The sequence below is a fragment of the Chrysochloris asiatica genome, unplaced genomic scaffold (genome assembly GCF_000296735.1).
Source record: "Chrysochloris asiatica unplaced genomic scaffold, ChrAsi1.0 scaffold00015, whole genome shotgun sequence".
Classification (NCBI taxonomy): domain Eukaryota; kingdom Metazoa; phylum Chordata; class Mammalia; order Afrosoricida; family Chrysochloridae; genus Chrysochloris; species Chrysochloris asiatica.
This window is the reverse complement of record NW_006408533.1, coordinates 14925465-14945307: the sequence shown is the minus strand read 5'-3', so window position 1 is coordinate 14945307 and position 19843 is coordinate 14925465. Positions and strand designations below refer to the sequence as shown.

Here is a 19843-nt window from a genome sequence, read left to right as displayed (position 1 = left end):
CGGAATTGCTGGTAGTTTAGAACTGCTGACCTTGAGGTTGGCATCCTGACTCGTAACCACTACACTACCAGAGCTCCTTGCCATAGAGGTGAGTTAATGAAATAACCCAACCAAATATAACAGGCTAATTTTTAAATTGACAATTTTGTATGGCTCATGAATAATGTTATAAATTTTGGCAGAAAAAAGTTTCCCCACCACTGTTCTACAGAGTCACTATGAGTCTGAACCGACTCAATGGCACTTAAACAACAGAATTAGTTTGGAGGCTTGTAATATGTAAAGAATTCTGGTAGCATAGTGGTTAAGAATCGGACTGCAAACCTCACAATCAGCAGTTCGAAACTACCAGCTGTTCTGCAGGAGAAAGATGAGGCTTTCTGCTCCTGTAAAGATTTACAGTCTCGGGAACCCTGTACAGGGTCACTATGAGTCGGAACCGACTCCACGGCACATCACAACAACGATATGTAATATTCTTACATATTTGGGACTGAGACTTTGAATAAACTGATAGGGTGCCAACTGCATTATATATGCTAGCTTCCCAAGAGGTACCTTGGTTTTGTAATTTCATATCATTTTGCTGTCTTATTTCCTTTAATTTTCATGTTTTTTAAAATAATATCTTAATGTAAAAAGGCTCACTATCATTAAATACTTCATCTTTCAGTGAGCTGATTTTGCACATAATTATGGAAATATAGTAGAAAACATTTGTGTGATTATCACAAATGATATGGAGAGTTGCAAACAATTTATAGTTAATTGTGAGCTTGGAGGATTAATTAATTTCTGTGTAGACTACATGGAAGATGGGTTCTAACAATTTCCTATTACTGATATTTTAGAAAAAGGAACAAAGCACTTGTATGCATCACATAGATTCAGAAACAAGCAATAAACACACATGCACACATCTCACATCTAAATTATAAGACTTTGGATATATCAAAATTGCCCTAGGACCAACAGATTTCATTTTGTTAAAGCAGGTATTCAAAAGAAGAACAAAAGCATTTTAATCTTAGATTCCATCACAACTTGTACTGTAAATACTTGTGTATTTCGTATTAGAACTTCTGACATGGTTTGAACGTCTGTTGGTTTTTACAGTTACGTTTCAGCGCTGTCATTTATTTTTGTTTTGTTGTATTGTGTTAAGTCAAGGCTTGGGATCAGTTCAAACCAGTTCAGTCACGGCTGACTAAGCAGAGACAGGGATGGTCTCCAATTTGAAAAATGTGGGTGCCTGGAAAAATAACTGAACAGTAAAAATTATGGGTCAAATCCCTTGAATGAGGAACTCCAAAGAGGTGTAGTAAGATTGGATTATTGCCAGAATTGTGTGGAGTGACTCACATTCCAAGAGGCATGTTTGGCTACCATCTTTGAACAGGATGCTCTGTCAAGCAAAAGATTTGCTTACTATGCACTATACATACACTGCCCTTGTTTTCTAAGAGATAGATAAGCTTCTAGAATCAGCTCATAATGGTCCCCATTTTAGTTATCGGTTTATTTTTCCAGACACTAAACATTTTGCAAATTCTAGTCCATTCCAGTTTTGCTTCATCAACTGTGATTAAACTAAAGCACTGAGCCAAAGTCCTAGTGTAAGTTTTAAAAAGCACTGTTATATGTCATAAAATAATGAAAGGACTTGTTTTATTTGCAAAGTCCAGACAGCAATTTTGCCATCATCTGTTCTAACTCCAGCTTAATGGCCTATATTAAATATTTGTAAGAATGGAGCTGTGGGGTGAATGATGGATTTGTGTAGCAACTGCAGCTTGAACTTCTAACTAGTGTTCATTTTTCATCTTGCAATTCCATTTCCTCCCTTTATTGAAATAAGTTCAGTTGAAATGAATGGATACTCCTGCACATGTTGATGACCCTGTAAGTTCTTCTGACAATAATATTGGTCTGCTAATGGTACTGTTAATAATCTTTTCATGTCTTTCTTTTTTTTTCTCTCTCTCTCTCTTTAGTCTCGACCTATTCCTTCCCACCTGACTTCAGCAGTTGCTGAGAGTATCTTGGCTTCAGCCTGTGAGAGTGAAAGTAGAAACGCTGCCAAGAGAATGCGCCTGGACAGACAACAGGTACCAAGGAATCTTAGAGTCTGATAAATACCAGTGAGAGTAAATTACAGGTCATTTGATTTATGTAGAAGACCAAAACTTTTACATGAATTTTAAGAACACTGGGATGTAGTCTTTATGTCTTTATTATGCTGTTGTTCTTGTTAAGTGTCATCGAGTTGGTTCTGACTCATAACAACCTTGTGTAGAGTTTACAATGAGCAGCTAGTGAGTTTGATCCACCAACCTATATTTCAAACTGACCTTGAAGTCCAGTGTGTTATCTTGTGATCAACTAAGAACAACCAAAAAATCATAATGAAAAATAGATACTTGTAAAATCAATATTATAATTATATTTAATATACCCTATTTGAAGGCTGATTATTTATTTACATAAGAGGTTCTAATGATCATTTACAATAGTTTTATAAATTTGCCTAATAATTTGAGGTAAAGACACTAATTTTGAATGAATTGAATCTCACTTTAATTTCTTCTGGTCTACTGCTAAATGCCATAGCTAGATTATTCTAGGAGTCCTGGGGTGGCTCTGTTGGATAAGCACTGGATTGGTCGCCACAAGATCAGCAGTTCAACCTACCAACAACTCCTCAGAGACCCTATACTGATTTCTATGGGCCTACACTTAATAATAACAACACTGCAAGAACAAGCAAGTTGCTCACCCAGAAGACATCAAGGCAAGCAGTCAGGTCCCCTCAGGGCAAACCCTCTTCCAAGACTAAGACTCAGTGGGAATACACAAGCAGACATGCACTCTGACTGGTGATCACCTTGGTCACTTATAAGCAGAAGTTAGGGAAAAACAACAATGAAGCTGGGAGCTAAGTCCTACGATGTTCAATAGACTCATGTGAACCCGGGTGGAGAGCTGGTTGGCCAGCAGTACGGCAAGACCTGGGGACTCCTGGGCCCAGAGTCAGTGACATAGCCACAGAGGACTAGAGTGGAGAATGAAGCATCCAGTGAGGGCATATGTACAAGAACACCCACATTTGTAGATAATACCCACTTGACCTGGCTTCAATGACTGGATGATCAAAATTCAACTAGAAGAAGAAAGAAGAGAGAAAAAAAGAGTAATCTGATACAATTTGATGAACTTGTCCTACACTTATGAATGCAGTAGTTCAAAAGAGGGAAGAAATCTTTACAACGAGGATCATTCCCACCCCCTCAATACACAGGGTAGACAGGGACGGGCAACTTGGACACTGGATACCCAAAATGGGGGGGGGGGGGGCACAAAGGCAAGAAGTGACTGGCTTACAAGCTTTCAAGAGGGAGCCTAGATCCAGAGGGCACAGAGAAAGGTAGAATCTACACTGAGTAGTATCCAATCTGTCTGGGCGGGACTGATGAAAGGAGATGGGGGGATAGGTCTCTTGTGATACAATAGTGAATAATTGCTATCAGGACTGACTGCGAGGGTTGGAAATGTAAAGGTAGACATTTTGTAGCAAAAGGAGGGGAGTGGTTGACTTTGCAATTCAAGAGCAGAGGTCCCTGGGACCATCAAGGGGGAAGAGTGGAGTGTGGAACCCTACCCAGAGAAACCGTGATGCCAGAGATGGAGACAGAAATGATGGAGAGATGGAGTGGCTGGGGACTTTAAACCCAGAGAGGGAGAAGGACTGTGTGCTGACTACAGAGGGACAGGCTTGTCCTTTGGTTGGTTGATGATGCATGGAGGGGATTGTAACCATGGCAATGAAAGGATATACTATAGGAGGATTGTAAAGCTAATGTTCTCCCATGTAAGCTATCACATAATTCACAATAAAACATTTAATAATAACAATAACAACAACAATAAGTTATTCTAGGAGCGATGGAAGCATATCAGGTCTTTGTAAACCTTTCAAAACCTTAAAATGGAGATAAAACTTTATGGAATTCCATATCCTGGGCAAACTTGCTTATTCACTAATTAATCACATATACCCAATATATCGGAGTCCTGGTGTGGCACTGTGGGTTAATGCACCAGACTGCAAAGCTGTTTAAACAGCAATTTAGACAGTTCAAACTTGCCAGCCGCTCCTCGGAAACCATATACAGGGTTGCTATATGTCTGGATCGACTCGTCAGCACTTAACAACAACACCCACTATGTATGATGTTTCTATTTTTAAAACCATCTGTGTGGTACAGATGTGTGCTTTTTGTATATATTGTTAACTGCTGTTTCATTCACTTGTTCAATGATGTTTCACTTAGTTGTTCAAATGGTTTGTCTCTATTTCTCTCTCTCTCTCCTCTCATCTCTTAAATGTCGTTGTCTCTTTTTTCTTTCTCTCCTTTGCTCTTTCATTTTCCACAATAAAATAACTAAATTTTAATATATGGTACACATAAAATGTGTTGCAACTTGAATTTAAGATTCTTTGTTTGCAACAAAGAAGTTAGATGTTTTTGTTTTCCTGAGAGTCAGTGGCCTTCAAAGGATAGAGGAGAAAAAGAAACATCCTCTTTTTGGGTATTATGATGTTTCTTCCTGTTGGGTGGATTCTGAGTGTACAACTAGGCTCCAGAGCATGATCTTTTGGATACAGATGACCAGGCCTAACTTTTGAGGTGCCTCTGGGAGCTGTTGAACCATTAGCCTTTCAACTACTTGAATGCTTAACCATTTGTACCACCCAACCACTTTTTTCCATGTTGTTGTTGTTAAGTGCTGTCAAGTTGGGTCCTACTCATAGTGACCCTGTATAGATAGGGTTTCCAGGAATGATTGGTGGGTTTGAACCACCAAACTTGTGCTTAGCACTCCAGTTCTTCCCAGCAGCACCACACATTAGATTTTCCAATATTTCAAAAATTTTTAGAATGTCATCAGATTTTAATTTTATGTATCCATTATGAAAATCACATATGCTAATAATTCTAAACAATGAAGAATAACCGATTTGGTTGTTGTTAAGTTCTGTCGAGTTGGTTCCAACTCATAGAGACTCTGTATAGGGTTTCCAAAGAGCAGTTGGTGGATTTGAACTGCTGATCCTGTGATTTGCAGTTCAGTGCTGATCCTACAGCACCACACCAGGAGTCCGTTGTTGTTGTTGTGAAGTGCTGTTGAGTAGATTCCAACCAATAGCGACCCTGTATAGGGTTTCCAAGGAGCAGCTGGTGAGCTTGAACCACCGACCTTGCAGTTCGAACGACTTTACTGTGTGACGCATTAGCTACCAGTGCCACACCAGGATTCCATAGTTAAGTAAAAATACAATATATATACTGGATAAAAAGTATATGAAAGTGTCCATTTTGAATTTGCTAATCATTCTTCACCACTAGTTTTTATTCACATGCTTGTTCTTAGTTGAGACTATATCATTAGTATAGCTATAAAATTTATTTTACTTCAGATTAATTAGAATACTATATACTACTGTATATAATGGAGTCTTGGTGTGGTACTGTAGGATAAGCACTGGACCACAAGGTCTGTTTGAACTTCAAGTGTGGCAGTTCAAACTCATCAGCTAGTCAGAACTCACTCAAGGGCACTTAAAAACAACAGTATAGGAGTCTCGGTGTGGTGCGTTAGGATAAGCACTGGACTGCTAACCACAAGGTCAGGGTTTCAAACCCACCAGCTGTTTCTTGGAAACCTTGTAGAGGGTCATTGTATATGGGAACTGGCTTGATGGCATTAACAACCACCACAACAGTAATGATTAAGATTACAGATTATAGTGTTAATGAGATCTGCTTTTGAGCCTCATCTCTAACCTAATTACTTGTGTGATTTACAACAACCATTCCAGCTCTCTGTGCTTCCATTTCTTCACATGTAAGGTAACAAGAATAAAAGTACTGATGTTACAAACTTCGGTTACAAACTCAGGTTACAAACTTCGCATTTTGCCTGGCAGATAGGAAGCATCAGTAAATTCAGCTAAGGAAAGGTGATTGTGACTGATGTGTGCTAGCTTTTCCGTCACTGAATTCGTATCAGTGAAATTAGAAAGAAACAGCAGTGTTACCTACTGAAACCACAAAGCAGGTTTGGACCACAAAGCTGGAGGTTCAAACTCACTCCTTGGACATCTTATACAGGATCGCTATGTTTTAGAAGAAGTGCAGTCAGAGTGCTCCTTGGAGGCCAAGATGGCTAAACTTTGTCTCTCATACTTTGGACATATTATCAGGAGGGAACAGTCACTAGAGAACAATGTCATGCTGGGTAATATGGAGGGTCAAAGAAAGAGAGGAAGGCCCCCAACAAAATGGATCAGCCAGGTGGCATCATTGATGGCGTCAAATGTGGCAGCGGTAGTGAGGTTGGTCCAGGATCGGACATTGTTTCGTTCTGCTGTGCATGGGGTCGCTATGAGTTGGTTCTGACTCGATGGCACCTGACAACAACAACAACATGAGTCAGAACTGACTCCATGGCACTAAATAACAATAAGCATAGAGAGTTAACGCACTGGATTGCAGGTCAGTTTGAACTGCACAGTCAGCAGTTCAAGCTCACCAGCTACTCTAGGAACTGCATACAGGGTTGCTTTCGGTTGGAACCAACTCAATGGCATGTAACAACAAACACCACAATATTGGATATAAGATTTTTGAAATTACATCAAATCCATTTTGGGGAAAGTAGTCATAATTCTAGAAATTAGAAGAGGAGAATTCTGAGAGACTAAAAGAGCTTTGCTAATGGTTATTGAGCTATATGCAAATCTCTATCATCTAGTCTGTAATACACTCTGGAGTATTTGTGCTTTGTACCAACATTTTATAAGTCAGTTATTAACAACTGACTCATGTTATATACTGCGTTACAGTATCACTCTGTGTGGTATCCTCCAGAGATGGTCATGCCATTATATCTGGTACAAGCACTTAGTTATTTTCAACCAACTCTGTTAAATGCAGGATGCAAACATCAAATTTAGAGAGTTATTATGAAGATTTAAAGAGGTTTGGTGCACATTAAAGCATAGTATATTTCATGCTTATAAATATTAAATTAACTATCTACTAGAATATCAACTGGTGAAAAAATCACTATGTACAGTGATAGATATTTTCCTATACTACTTTTAGAGTTATCATGGTTTGGAGATATTTTAAACTGAGCCAAGATTTGCTTCTTTTGATTTTCCATTTAAGAAAAATTGTAGCATAATGAAGGGAAGAATTTCTTTCTTACCATCCCAGAGTGGGGACTGGCTCAGATCAGGCATCAATGACCCTTGACCCTATTTCTAGTATTAACTGCTTACTTTCTGCTTTGTGTCTCATAAATAGTGGCCACTTATAGCAAAACTCTGTCACTTGGTAAGACGGAATGTCCATTATCACCCCCACATAGGAATGTCTTTCTAGGTGCTGAAAGGGCTTGGGATTTATACCAGCTAAGAGTCCTGGTGTGACACTGTAGGATAAGCACTGGTTGGTTTTAACTGCAATGTATGTGGTTCAAACTCACCAACCAGTTTTTGGAAACCCTATACAGGATCAGGATCACTATGTGTTGGAACCAACTCAATGGTACTTAACAACAACAAAAACAAAAGAAAAGGAACACTGGTGTCACAATGGTTAAGTGCTTGGCTGCCAACCAAAGGTTGTGGTTCAAACCCACCAGTCACTGTCAGCCAGAAGACTTGATAATCTGCTGCTGTAAAAATTGCAACCTAGGAAACCCCATTGGGCCATTCTACTTTTCAACTAAAGGGTCACTATAAATGGATATCAATTCAACAGCACTTATTAGCAACAACAAGGAAGAAATTCAAGAATATATTGCATAATTTAATGGAAATGTATTAGATAATTTACAAATGTTTCTTTTCTTTCTTTTTTTTTTTTTGAGATGATAACCACTTCTCTATTGAACATCATAGAATTAAGATTTCACCCATGAAATAAACCAAAACTTGCACTTAAATTCTATGTATTAAGAAAAAAAGACAAAACAAACACTTTTGTTAAGATGTAATAACATCTGGACAAAATGGTAGCCAAGTTGATAAGACATATGAAGTACATAAATTAAATGAACACATGAATAGTTAGTTTCTAAGGAGTGTTATAGTTGCCATCTTCATAAAGCTAGTACCAAGCTGAAACCATAACAAGCTATTGTCACAACGGCAAAAATTGTGGCTGCAATGTTGATGTTATGCTGGCTATCATCCAGAAGTGGCTACACAGCCATGGTTGTATTGCATTGCAGATCATGCAGGGCTGTGGCTGCTGCATTCAATAAAAAGGCTCCAAAGTAGAAGACAAACACAATAAAGTGGTAAGCAAAATCCAGGAAGTCCCAACTGACATCAATCTGAGTCACCATGCCAAACAGGAACATCCCCAGGAAGAGGAGGGAAAATAAAAATAGCTGTCACTATTCCCATCAACCCCATGGGAGTACGTATTACTCTTCTCACATAAGAGGAAACGGAGACCCCTGGAAGCTGCAGTTGCCCAGTCCATGAGCCAGTCAGTGTACGAGCTTTTATTATATAAGGCTGACACCTGAGAACTTCCGCTTATCATACCTTTTCAATTCTTCTGTTCCCAGAGGAAATATCCATGCCCTGTAAAAAAATTGTATGACTCATATTATTTCTGCCTCTAGTGCAAGTATTTCTAATGGTGTCTAATTTTGCTGGAAAATTATCTGCTTTTATTCACAAAGATTTTGCACTGTACCTTAACTAGCAAAACAGGTTCCCCAGGAGACAAGTTATCACAAATAGAAAATGTCTGGCTACTAATCTGAAAAAAGTTACAAACTTGTCAAAGTTCTCTACTTCATCTGGGAGGTTGATCATACACTAGTGTTTATAAGTAATAGATCAAAAATACCTGTGCTATTTCTTATTATTATGGATACTGTGGACTCCTGGTGTGGTACTATAGGATCTGCACTGGACTTCGAACAGCAAGGTCGGCAGTTCAAACCCATCAGTAGCTCTAAGTAACCCTGTAGAGGTTCGCTATGAGTCATAAGCTACTCAGAGGGATACAACAACAGTGAATATTGTCTATTTCATTTGTCATGCCTCACAAAGGCTTCTCCCAAGTGATTTTACTTCCCAGCAAAGAATGGAGTGGGTGAGAGGAATCCTTTCTTAATTAGATTTAGTTACCTTTTGTCCATGTAGACACAGCCAGAATTCTTTTGGGTTTTAGCAATGATATCATCATTTTCAAGGAGCCCTGGTAGCTTAAGGAGTTTATGAGTCGGGCTGCTAACCACAAAGTCAGCAGTTCAAATCTACCAGCCACTCGAAGAAGACAGATGAGGCTTTCTGCTCCCGTAACATTTACAGCATCGGGAACCCTATACAGGGGTCCCTGTGAGTTGGGACCAACTCCATGGCATACAACCACCACCATCACCATCATCGTTTTCTGTTTGCATTCGTGTCCGTATTCAGAATTCTTAGAATTTGCTAGTGACTCAAAGCGTCTTCATTGTGTCCCCGCCTTTTAGTGGGAGCATGAATACCCATCAGTTGGAAAGTTACTGGGTTCTGGTAAGCCACACATCTGACTCCTTGCTGCCAGAGGTTAGAGCTATAATTGTGTATGCCCTTCATAGGTTATGATGGTTTTTGAATTAATTGGATTTTATAAAACTCTCTGAGATATGAAAGGTACTACGAATATGTTAGAAACATTATTTCATGTGTCCATCTTTCACCACAATCCAGAGGAGGCTTGTTTTCAGATAGCCTCAGCCCCGGAGCATGCCAGTGGCAAGGACTGGAGCCTGCTGCTTCATCAGGAATCACACTGCACAGAAATAAAGTCAATCCCTGATGGATTAGAAAGTATTTTCAGCACTCCTTTCCTTTTCACTTGAAAATCTGGAATTGTTATCTATGAAATTGTTCCTCACTGAAAATTCAAAAGGCTAGGCAAAGTCAGGCTTCATTTTTATGATTTGACAAATCATAGCTCAAAGGTTTGTGTTTTCTTTATACTTATTGTTTGAATATTCTTCCCTATATTTATCACTGTAAATACAAAGATATCTCATTGGTCTTGATTGCAATTCATTTAGAGAGAGAGAGAGAGAGAGGCAGAAAGTCAGAGAGATTAGAGCCAGGGAGTCCTGGTGTGGCGCTGTGGGTTAATGCGGCAGACTTCAAAGCCATTTGAACTACAAGGTGGTTGGCGGTTCAAGCTCACCAGCCTCTCCTCGGAAACCCTATACAGAGTCACTATGGGTCAGAACCAACTTGATGGCACTTATCAACAACAACAGTGGCTGGTGCTGTATTTTCCATTGGTGTGAACTTTTCACTATTTTAGAGGAATGATACACATTTCGTTCCTAAGAGTGCTGACTGATTAAGTTTCAGAATAATGTGAGTGTCTCTTTGGTTGATTTTCTCTCTCCCTAGTTGTGTGAGTTACTTTATAGTTCTATAAAACCCAAGACCTACCCATATGCATCGAGTCAGTTCTGACTCATAGGGTTTACGGTAGCAGACAGCCTCATCTTTCTCTAGAAGAGGAGCTAGCTGATGAGTTTGAACTATGACCTTGCTGCTAGCAGTCCAGTCCTTATCCTAGAGAACTGGTTACATAAAACCAGTGACCTAGGGTCTCCCCAGTGGTCTAGGGCTTCCCCAGTGGCAGCACAGCAGACACTGCCTTCAGGAAGAAGACATCAGCTGGAGTGCTGAGTGTCAGTCATAGCAGTGACTAGGACAGCAACTACAGGACATAGGAGGAATCCTGGTGTGGTTCTGTAGGGTAAGCACTGGACCAAAATGTAAGCATTTCTAAACCCACCAGCCTATATGGGGTCTCTGTGAGTCCGAATCGACTCAACAGTACTTAATAACAAGAGCAAGGACTTATGAGACATCAATGGTAGGCTATGATGTAACACTTTTCACTCTATTGAAAAGAACAAAAATGGGGGTGTGGCATAAAGTTGCCTATGACATAATAAAAGGTGACGAAGCAGAAAAAAATACTGAAAACTGATATATTGCTATGTTTTTTTCAAATAATGTTAATTGCTAGTAAGACAGAATGAATCCACTTGTCTAAAAATATTTGGTAAGCCCATAAAACCATACAAAACCAATGAGTCAGTTCTGATTCACAGTTCTTTGCCACTGTTTTTCTTCCATGGTGGTTGCAAGAATAATTTATTTTAGACGGATCAGCATGAGACTGACCTTTATTAAATGAGGCTAAAGATATCCCAAATGTCCAACATTTCCAGAATACTATGTCACTTCATAATCCCTCAGTATCTTCCCCTACGTCTCAGGGTTCTTCAGTTCTCTGCAACTTCTCACAGTACTCATGAACTGTCAAGGAAATGGCTCATACCATTGTGGAGACTGAAAAGTCCCAAATCTGTATAGATGTCAGTCTCCTCACCCATATTGTAGCAGGAGCTGATGAACCCAAATCAACAGATCCTACGATAGGCTATTGATTCACAAGGCTTCAGAAGCTGGTAAATCAGGTCAAGCAACAGGTCACAAGTCCCCAAAACTGGAGGTCCAACAAAAATGAGCCAGATGAAGATCCAGAGTAAGAGAATGACCTTTGTGGCCCCATCCCTATATATTGGATGCAGACCACAGCCCCTATGAAACTAAGAAACGTGACTTGAGTCACACCTTAACCCTGCCTCATTGACATAACTGACAACTCATTCCAAAATAGGACCATAACCACAGACATAGAATCTAGGATTGAAAATACTTCACAAAAGGGAGGAAGATAGCTAGAGGAGACTTGTTAAGTAATTAGCTGCACTGCAGTGATGAATTCACTATGGCATTTTTCTTTTTCTTTTAATGTAATAATGAGTGGGAACATTATTAAATATATATATAAAATAATTGAGAATGTAGTTACATCAGGGTTAGTGTCAATCTTATGTAGACTTCTTGGGGTTTGTTGTTTTCTAGGTGTCGTTTGGGCATGGGTAGATCGTATTGAGGAGTGCTGTGGCTTGGTATGGTAAAACATGGGACAAAGTAGGCAGCTTGAGCCCACCAGCTGCTCCACCAGAGAGAGATGAGGCTTTCTGCTCTGTCAAAGATTTACAGCCTCAGAAACCCTATACAGTGTCTAAATGAGTCGGAGCCGACTTGACAGCACTTGACAATAACAACATTAGCAGGCTGACACCGTGGCAGCAACAGTAGGCTCAAGCATAACAACAATTGTGAGGATGGTGCAGGACGAGGAAGTATTTCATTTTGTTGTAGATGGGGTCCCTATAAGTCAGAACGTATTTAATGGCACCTAATAACAGTGTATCTGAAAACTGTTTGAATTATCAGGGTCAAGACAAACTTTCTAAGATAGGCAACCTTTATATTTCATAACATTTACAAACTTTAACAAACACACAACTTAAGGAAACATCTTTTTAAAAAAAACAACAACATGTTGCAATCACATTTTATTCCTTCGTTGAAACACTGAGATAGTATTTGTGATAGGGCTTGAAGCATACTTCTATGGTCTTCCATCCTCCATCACTCTGTTCCAATCTTGAGCCATCCTCAGGTTTTTACTCTACTCCTAGCATTTTCCTTTTTTAGGAGTCTTTCAACTTACATTTCATCAAGACCCTTACATTAAATGGAGAAAAATGCATTATGTATGAGAAATAAAGTCTCATACAGGATGGTTCTTAGAGTCCTGGTGTGGCGAAGCAGGATACACACTGAGCTGCTAAACACAAGGCTGGCACTCAAACCCAACACCCACCTCTCAGAAACATTATACAGGGTCACTAAGTCGGAACCACCTCAAAGAACTTAACAATATCAAAAGTGGTTTTGTGATATGTTCTATTTCCTGTGTAACATAAACATGTTATAATTTTAAACTGTTTGAGATGACAGACTGTCTGATGGATCTTGTTTCCCTCATTAAAAATAACACTAATGACAAGAGCTGTGGCAGAAACATTTGTGCATGGAGCACTGTGCAAGGTGCTTAGTCATTCTCAGGATTTTGATAGAGTGGACCCTGAGGTCTTGATTAGTTAAGTAACTGTCTAAAGTCAGAGTTGTACCCTCTTGGTTCCAGTCACTGTACTTTTATAAGCATATTTACTGTTGCATTTCAAACCTTTTGAGTTCAGCTCATTGCTAATAATTTGGGAAGTAAGGAAATGTTTAAAGAAGGAATAAGTATTCCTAGAAATTCCATCACCTAATTTTATAGTATAATTCCTCTGAGTATTTAAACAAACGAAATAGCATCACATCTCATTGTATTCTGCATTTGCACTTAATGATGTTCAGTATCACTATATAACACTAAAGACCAAAGACCAAAAGAGTTGTGGGATGGCATCAAGAACATCATACGTGAAGAAAGCAAAAAGTCATTAAGAAGACAAGAAAGAAGGAAAAGGTCAAAATGGATGTCAGAAGAGACTCTGAAATTTGCTCTCCAGCGTAGAGATGCTAAAGCAAATGGAAGAAATGAGGAAGTCCAAGAGCTGAACAGAAAATTTCAAAGATCAGCTCGAGAAGATAAAGCCAAATATTACAATAAAATGTGCAAAGATCTGGAATCAGAACACCAAAAAGGAACAACATGCTCAGCATTTCTCAAGCTGGGTGAACCGAAGAAAAAATTCAAGCCTTGACTTTCGTTATTGAAAGATTCTCTGGGAAAATTATTGAATGATGCAGAAAGCATCAATAGAAGATGAAAGCAATACAGAGTCACTGTACCAAAAGGAAATGGTTAATGTTCAACCATTTCAAGAGGTACTATATGAAACCACTAATACTTAGGGAGGAAGTCCAAGGTGCATTGAAGGAATTGGCAAAGAACAAGGCACCAGGAATTGATGGAATGAAAATTGAAATCTTTCAAGAAAGTGAGGTGGCACAGGAGGCACTCACCCATCTCTGCCAAGAAATTTGGAAGACAACTATCTGGCTGACTGATTGGAAGAGATCCATATTTGTGCCCATTCCAAGGGAATGCAGAACTCATCGGACAATCTCTTTGATATCTCAAGTGAGTAAAGTTTTGCTAAAGGTAATACAGAAATAGCTACAATCAATCATTGACAGAGAACTTCCAGAGGTTCAAGCTGGATTCAGAAGAAGCCATGGAATGAGAGATATCATTCCTGATGTCTGATGGATCTTGGCTGAAAACAGTGCCCGATCCTGAGCCAACCTCACTATTGTTGCCAAGTTTGAGTCCATTGATGCTGCCACCTGGCCAATCCATCTCACTGGGGGGTCTTCTTCTTTTTTCTGACCCTCCACCCTACCAAACATGATATCTTTCTCCAGCGACTGGTCCCTGCTGACAATAGGCCTGAAATGTGAGAGAGGAAGTTTAGCCATCTTGGCCTCCAAGGAGCACTCTGGCTTCACTTCTTCCAACATGGATCTGTTTGTTCTTTTGGCCACCATGGCACTTTCAATATTCTCCTCCAACACCACAACTGAAATGCATCAATTCTTCTACGGTCTTCCTTATTCACTGTCCAGCTTTCGCATCCATATGAGGTTATTGAAAATACCATGGCTTGGGTCAGGCGCACCTTAGTCCTCAAGCTGACATCTTTGCTCTTCAACACTTGAAAAAGATCTTGTGCAGCAGATTTCCCCAATGCAATACGTCGTTTGACTTCTTGACTGCTGCTTCCATGAGATAAACTATACTGTATGCTGTAGGGTCAGTACTGGACTTCGAACCACATGGTCGGTTGTTCAAACCCACCAGCTGTGCCTTGGAAATGCTGTACAGGGTTGCTATGAGTCGGAATTGATTGACGACACTTAGCAACAACAACAGTACATGAAACAAACTAATAAATGTTATATAACATACGTTTATATATATAAATTATATGTAACATACATTTAAGTATAAATGTGGTGTTACAATAGCACCAGAAGATATAATGACGTCATCAGATAGTTGCATCTACATATGCAATCAATGAAGATACTACAACTATAGTTTATACTGACCATCTACATATTCCTCTGGTCTCTAAAATTGCTGGTTGTTGTTGTTGTTGTTATGTAAGATGGTGTCAGTTCTGACTCATAGCGACCCTGTACAGGGTTTCCGAGGCTGTGAATCTTTATGGGAGCAGAAAGCCTCATCTTTTCCCCACAGAACAGCTAGGTAGTGTTAGTTAAATATCATCTTCCAAAAAAATGTAAGTTTTTCCTACACGGGAAAAAGATAGCACAAGTTGGTACTCAACCATGTCCTTAAATTCCTGAGCATCACCCTGTAAACTAATTAGTAAACCGATCTCAAGAGACTTGATTGCAAACCTTCTTATCAATCCTCTGTTAGACCAGAACAGCCCCTGGAAATGGTTATAATCCCATTTTCAAATAATGAAAGTAGTATAGCTATTCCATTTGAGTTTTGTAAACAAACATAAATTTTATAAACAAAAAACTAAGCAAAAGCAAGTTATACATCAAATTAAAATATCTTGCAAATTGATGAAATATAATGTATAACTAATTATCTTATATGTTTAATATGGTTAGAATACTTACATTGAAATTTTATACTTATCCAATACTGTATATTTGACTTGAAGTTTGTAATAATTTTGTGAGCAAAATAATTTCTTTAAGAATTTAGCTTAATATTGTGTCTGAACTTAAAACATTAACTAATTTCAGTTTGAGTTCTTACCAGATAATTTACTAATGGCAAAAGTTTTAAAATATTGTTTCATGATTTTTTAACTGCATTAAATATTTTTTTAACTATTTAATATATTTCTGTGAGTTCTGGTGTGCCACTATAGGATAAGCACTAGACTGCTAACTGCTACTAAGAGCAGTTACAAGGTCATTATAAATTGGAATCAACTCTAAGACACTCAACAACAACAAATGTGCAAGGAGTATAAGAGACAATTGCTTCAACAAATGTAACCTAAAATGGCAGATTAATTGAGAAAAGATAAAAACTGCTCTGTCACTATATGGCAGACATTTTGCTCATTATAGAGGTTATGGAATAAGTTGGGAGGGTGTTTTACCATGCTCTGAATTTACGGAAACTTACTTAGTGCTCTGTGTATATTAACAGTCTTTAATTTTCATAATATGCATCTGGACAAGTTTATTCTTCCCACTGGACAAGTTTTATTACTTTACAGATAGGTAAGATGTAATACCTTTCCTCAAGAAACTCGTATTCTATTAAAGATAGGTAACATTAGCATGAGAAATGCAATTATTAAGGAGTTATCAGATTGCTATGAAAGTCCAGAGAAGAGAGTTGCTGAGTCTGGCTGGGGAATCTAGGATGATTTTTAGGAGAGGTGCTATTTGAACTGGACCTTAAGGAATGACAGAGGTGTTAAAGGCAGAAAATCTAAACAATGGTGTTCCAATCATATGGAGCTTTTCCAAACATAGTCTTGAATATTAAAACCAGCAGATCTCCTGTGAGAGAAACTGGAATTCTTGGGAAGAAATGAAAGGATACAGGACTGATAATAAAGGCTTGGACCAGATTGTTTAGGGGTCTTATGTTCCCCAGTAAATCATTTGGATTTTCCTTTATAGAGAGGAATGGCAGGAAACTGGTATGTCAGATTTTTAAGAGTCTTCTAAGTCTCTGAACTTCAAAGGTTGTTAGTGGTTCCCAGGGTCAGCTGGGAGTGGGGAGGGTCGTTGTAGCAGAAGCATTGAGCATCCATTAGTGGAGATGTCAAGGACACTGATAACTGTTGTACAACATGATGAATGTAAGCACTGTCACTTAATTGTTTGTGTAAAAAGTGGTGAATTGGCACATGTTATGGTATATAATTTTTTGTGACACAGAAAAATTTACAGACAACAGTGTATAGATGAAACTATGGAAAAGATGAGGCCCTTAAAACGAAAAAAAAAAAAAGTTTTCCTTATAACCTGTTATTTGCTATAAAAATTCAATAATATTTAAATTTTAGATTAATTTGAAAAGTAACTCAGAAGATGAATGGGTTACAAAATATTAATATCATTGTTCTTGTTGTTAAGTGCAGCTGAGTCAGTTCTGACTCACTCATGGTGACCCTGTAAAGGGTTTCAAGGAGCTGCAGCTGAGTTTGAACCTCCGACCTTGCAGTTAGCATTCAAGTGCTAATCCCACAGCACCACTTCAGGTCTCTCAAATCATCGTATTGTTACAGGATATTTCTAAGCTAAACATGAATGATTTGTAGTCTACCTCATTAGTTCAGCTAACTAGGAATCAAAGTTTAGTGTCTTACTATAATGTTAGCTTATATAACAAGATTCATAGACACAGTAGCTGCAACAATGGATTCAGATATACCAATGATTGTTAGGTTGGTGCAGGACAAGACCATGTTTTGTCCTCTTGTAAACATGGTTGTCATGAGTCAGTACCAACTCTATGGCACCTAGCAACAACAACAACAACAAAAAAACTATATACAAACATTATTACTAATTTTCATCTTATAGTTGCTCTGGATGATGTCTCAACAATTGACAGTACAGTTTTCATCAACCAATGCATTTTTTGTTTAATGAAGATAAGGTTACTTCTGCTTAAAATTTCTCCTTTCTGCACATATTTTCCTTGTATAATAATATATTAATTTATATCTGAATAGTGATGTATTATTGTTGTGTTGCTGTTGTTGTTGTTAGGCATTATCGAGTTACTTCCAACTCATAGTGACCCTCTGCTCACAGAATGAAACACTCCCAGTCCTGCACCATCCTCCCAATTGTGTTTGAGCCCATTGCTGCTGCCACTGTGTCAATCCAACTCATTGTGAGTCTCCTTCTTTCTCCCTGACCCTCCATTTTAATAAGCATGATGTCCTTCTCCAGGGAATGGTCCCTCCTGATAACATGTCCAGAGTATGAGGCAAAGTCTTGCCATACTGATTTCCAAGGGATATTCTGGCTGCATTTCATCCAAGACAGATTTGTTTGTTCGTCTGACAGTTCATGGAACACCATGTTCATCTTCCGTAATAGTGACATGTAGTACATAATTTCACGGGTCCTTTAATAGTACTCTGAGGCATGTACATTAGAGATTTCCCCTCTTTTATGGGTGACAAGTCTGAAACTGACAAAGGTTGTTTGAGATGGTATTAGGGATTTCCTTGGAAAGTTGAGAAATAAGCTACAATTTCTGCTTGTTGTCTTTCTATCACTCATTTTATTGTACAATTTGGTTTTCTGTTCTCATTGAGAATTCTCACAGTATAGTAAATGTTTTGTTTTGTGTTTTAGGTACATCTTTGGTTTAGGATATTATTAATTATAAGTGAATAAATGGCAGAATATGAGTAGGTGGTTTGAATCCAGACAGAGAAGTTTGGCATAACATGTTGATACGGTTTCCGCTGCCAAAGTCAGGGAAACATATGGCTTGTCAAATTCTTCATGAAGACAGCATCTTTGTTAATACTATTTATTTTAAAACTAATTACTTTTAGTCTTAGCATATAAATGAAGAGTCTGACATATTTGGTAATTTAAAGTCTGACAATTTAATAATTTATTTCTCATAATTTGTTCATCCCTTGCCTTGTATTTTCTCTTTAATATATCCACTTTAAAACCCATTAGTTTCTATGAAACAATATTATGGATATTAGGGAAACTAGATCATAGTCACAAATATATTATTAACTTAAGCTAATATATTAGTTTGATAAATTGGGCTATGCTTCCTAAAGACAGAGATTTATGATGTTTGACAGGACCCATTGCTAAATGCAATAAAACTGGTGGTCTCAAGAAAAACAAAGTTGATTCCTCACCTACCCACCACCTTGGGAGATGAATGTTTCTGCACAGCTGAGTAGTCTAGGAAACTGAGAATTAGCCTTCTTTAAAAGTTATCTAATTTTCATTTTTATTGGAAATATTTCTGAAATACCATCTATGCATCTTCATTTCATAACAAAAGCCTATTGACAATAATTTAAACTTTTAAAAATGCAATTAGTTACTGATCCTTACTAATGAGTGTGCAGTGATTTCATTAGATCTAAAACTCCTAGCAAAGGTGCTAAGGACCTCTTGGTCAGTTCTGACCCATAGCAACGAGCAGCTGCTCCCTCTCTCTCTCTCTCTCTGTATCTATCTATCTATCTATCTATATACATATATACATGTATATATATGGTGGCTGTGTACCATGGAGTCAGTTTCGACTCATAGCGACCCTGTACAAGGTTTCCGAGGCCTCATCTTTCTCCCACGAAACAGCTGGTAGTTTCAAACTGCTGACCTTGCAGTTCGCAGCCCGATTCATAACCACTACGCTACCAGAGGTGCATATATATATATATATGTAGATATATATATATATATATATATATATATATATATATATATATATATATGTATATATATATATATACATATAGATATACATATAAATTACTGTCTTATGACAAATATTGAAAGTACCATGGACAACCAGAAGAATGAACAGATCTGTTCTAAAAGAAGTATGTCTAGATTGTTCCTTAGAAACTATGTCTCTTATACTTTGAACTTGTTTTTAGGATGGTTCAGTCCTTGGAGAAGAGCATCATGTTTAGTAAAGTGGTGGTTCAGTGAAAACGAAGACGACCTCCAACAAGGTGGATTAACACAGTCGCAGCAAAGTGGGCTCAAACAAAACAATTGTGAGGATGGTACAGGAGCAGGCATTGGTTCATTCCATTATGTATAAGGTCACTTATCACTCTAGATGGCACCTAGCAACATTATATATAT

The 19843-nt window shown here is 38.2% G+C and overlaps 1 protein-coding gene across 3 annotated transcripts in view; it reads left to right on the top strand.

Moving 5' to 3' along the window:
* Positions 1-19843, top strand: part of NOL4 (nucleolar protein 4) — a 509886-nt gene that overhangs the window by 423998 nt on the left and 66045 nt on the right. For 2 of the 3 annotated variants that reach the window (XM_006835051.1, XM_006835050.1), the window contains one exon: positions 1995-2108. The exons of the other annotated variant lie outside the window; for it this stretch is intronic. In XM_006835051.1, coding sequence (XP_006835114.1) covers positions 1995-2108 — 114 coding nt within the window. The remainder of the gene's footprint in view (positions 1-1994; positions 2109-19843) is intronic. 3 annotated transcript variants of the gene reach the window in all.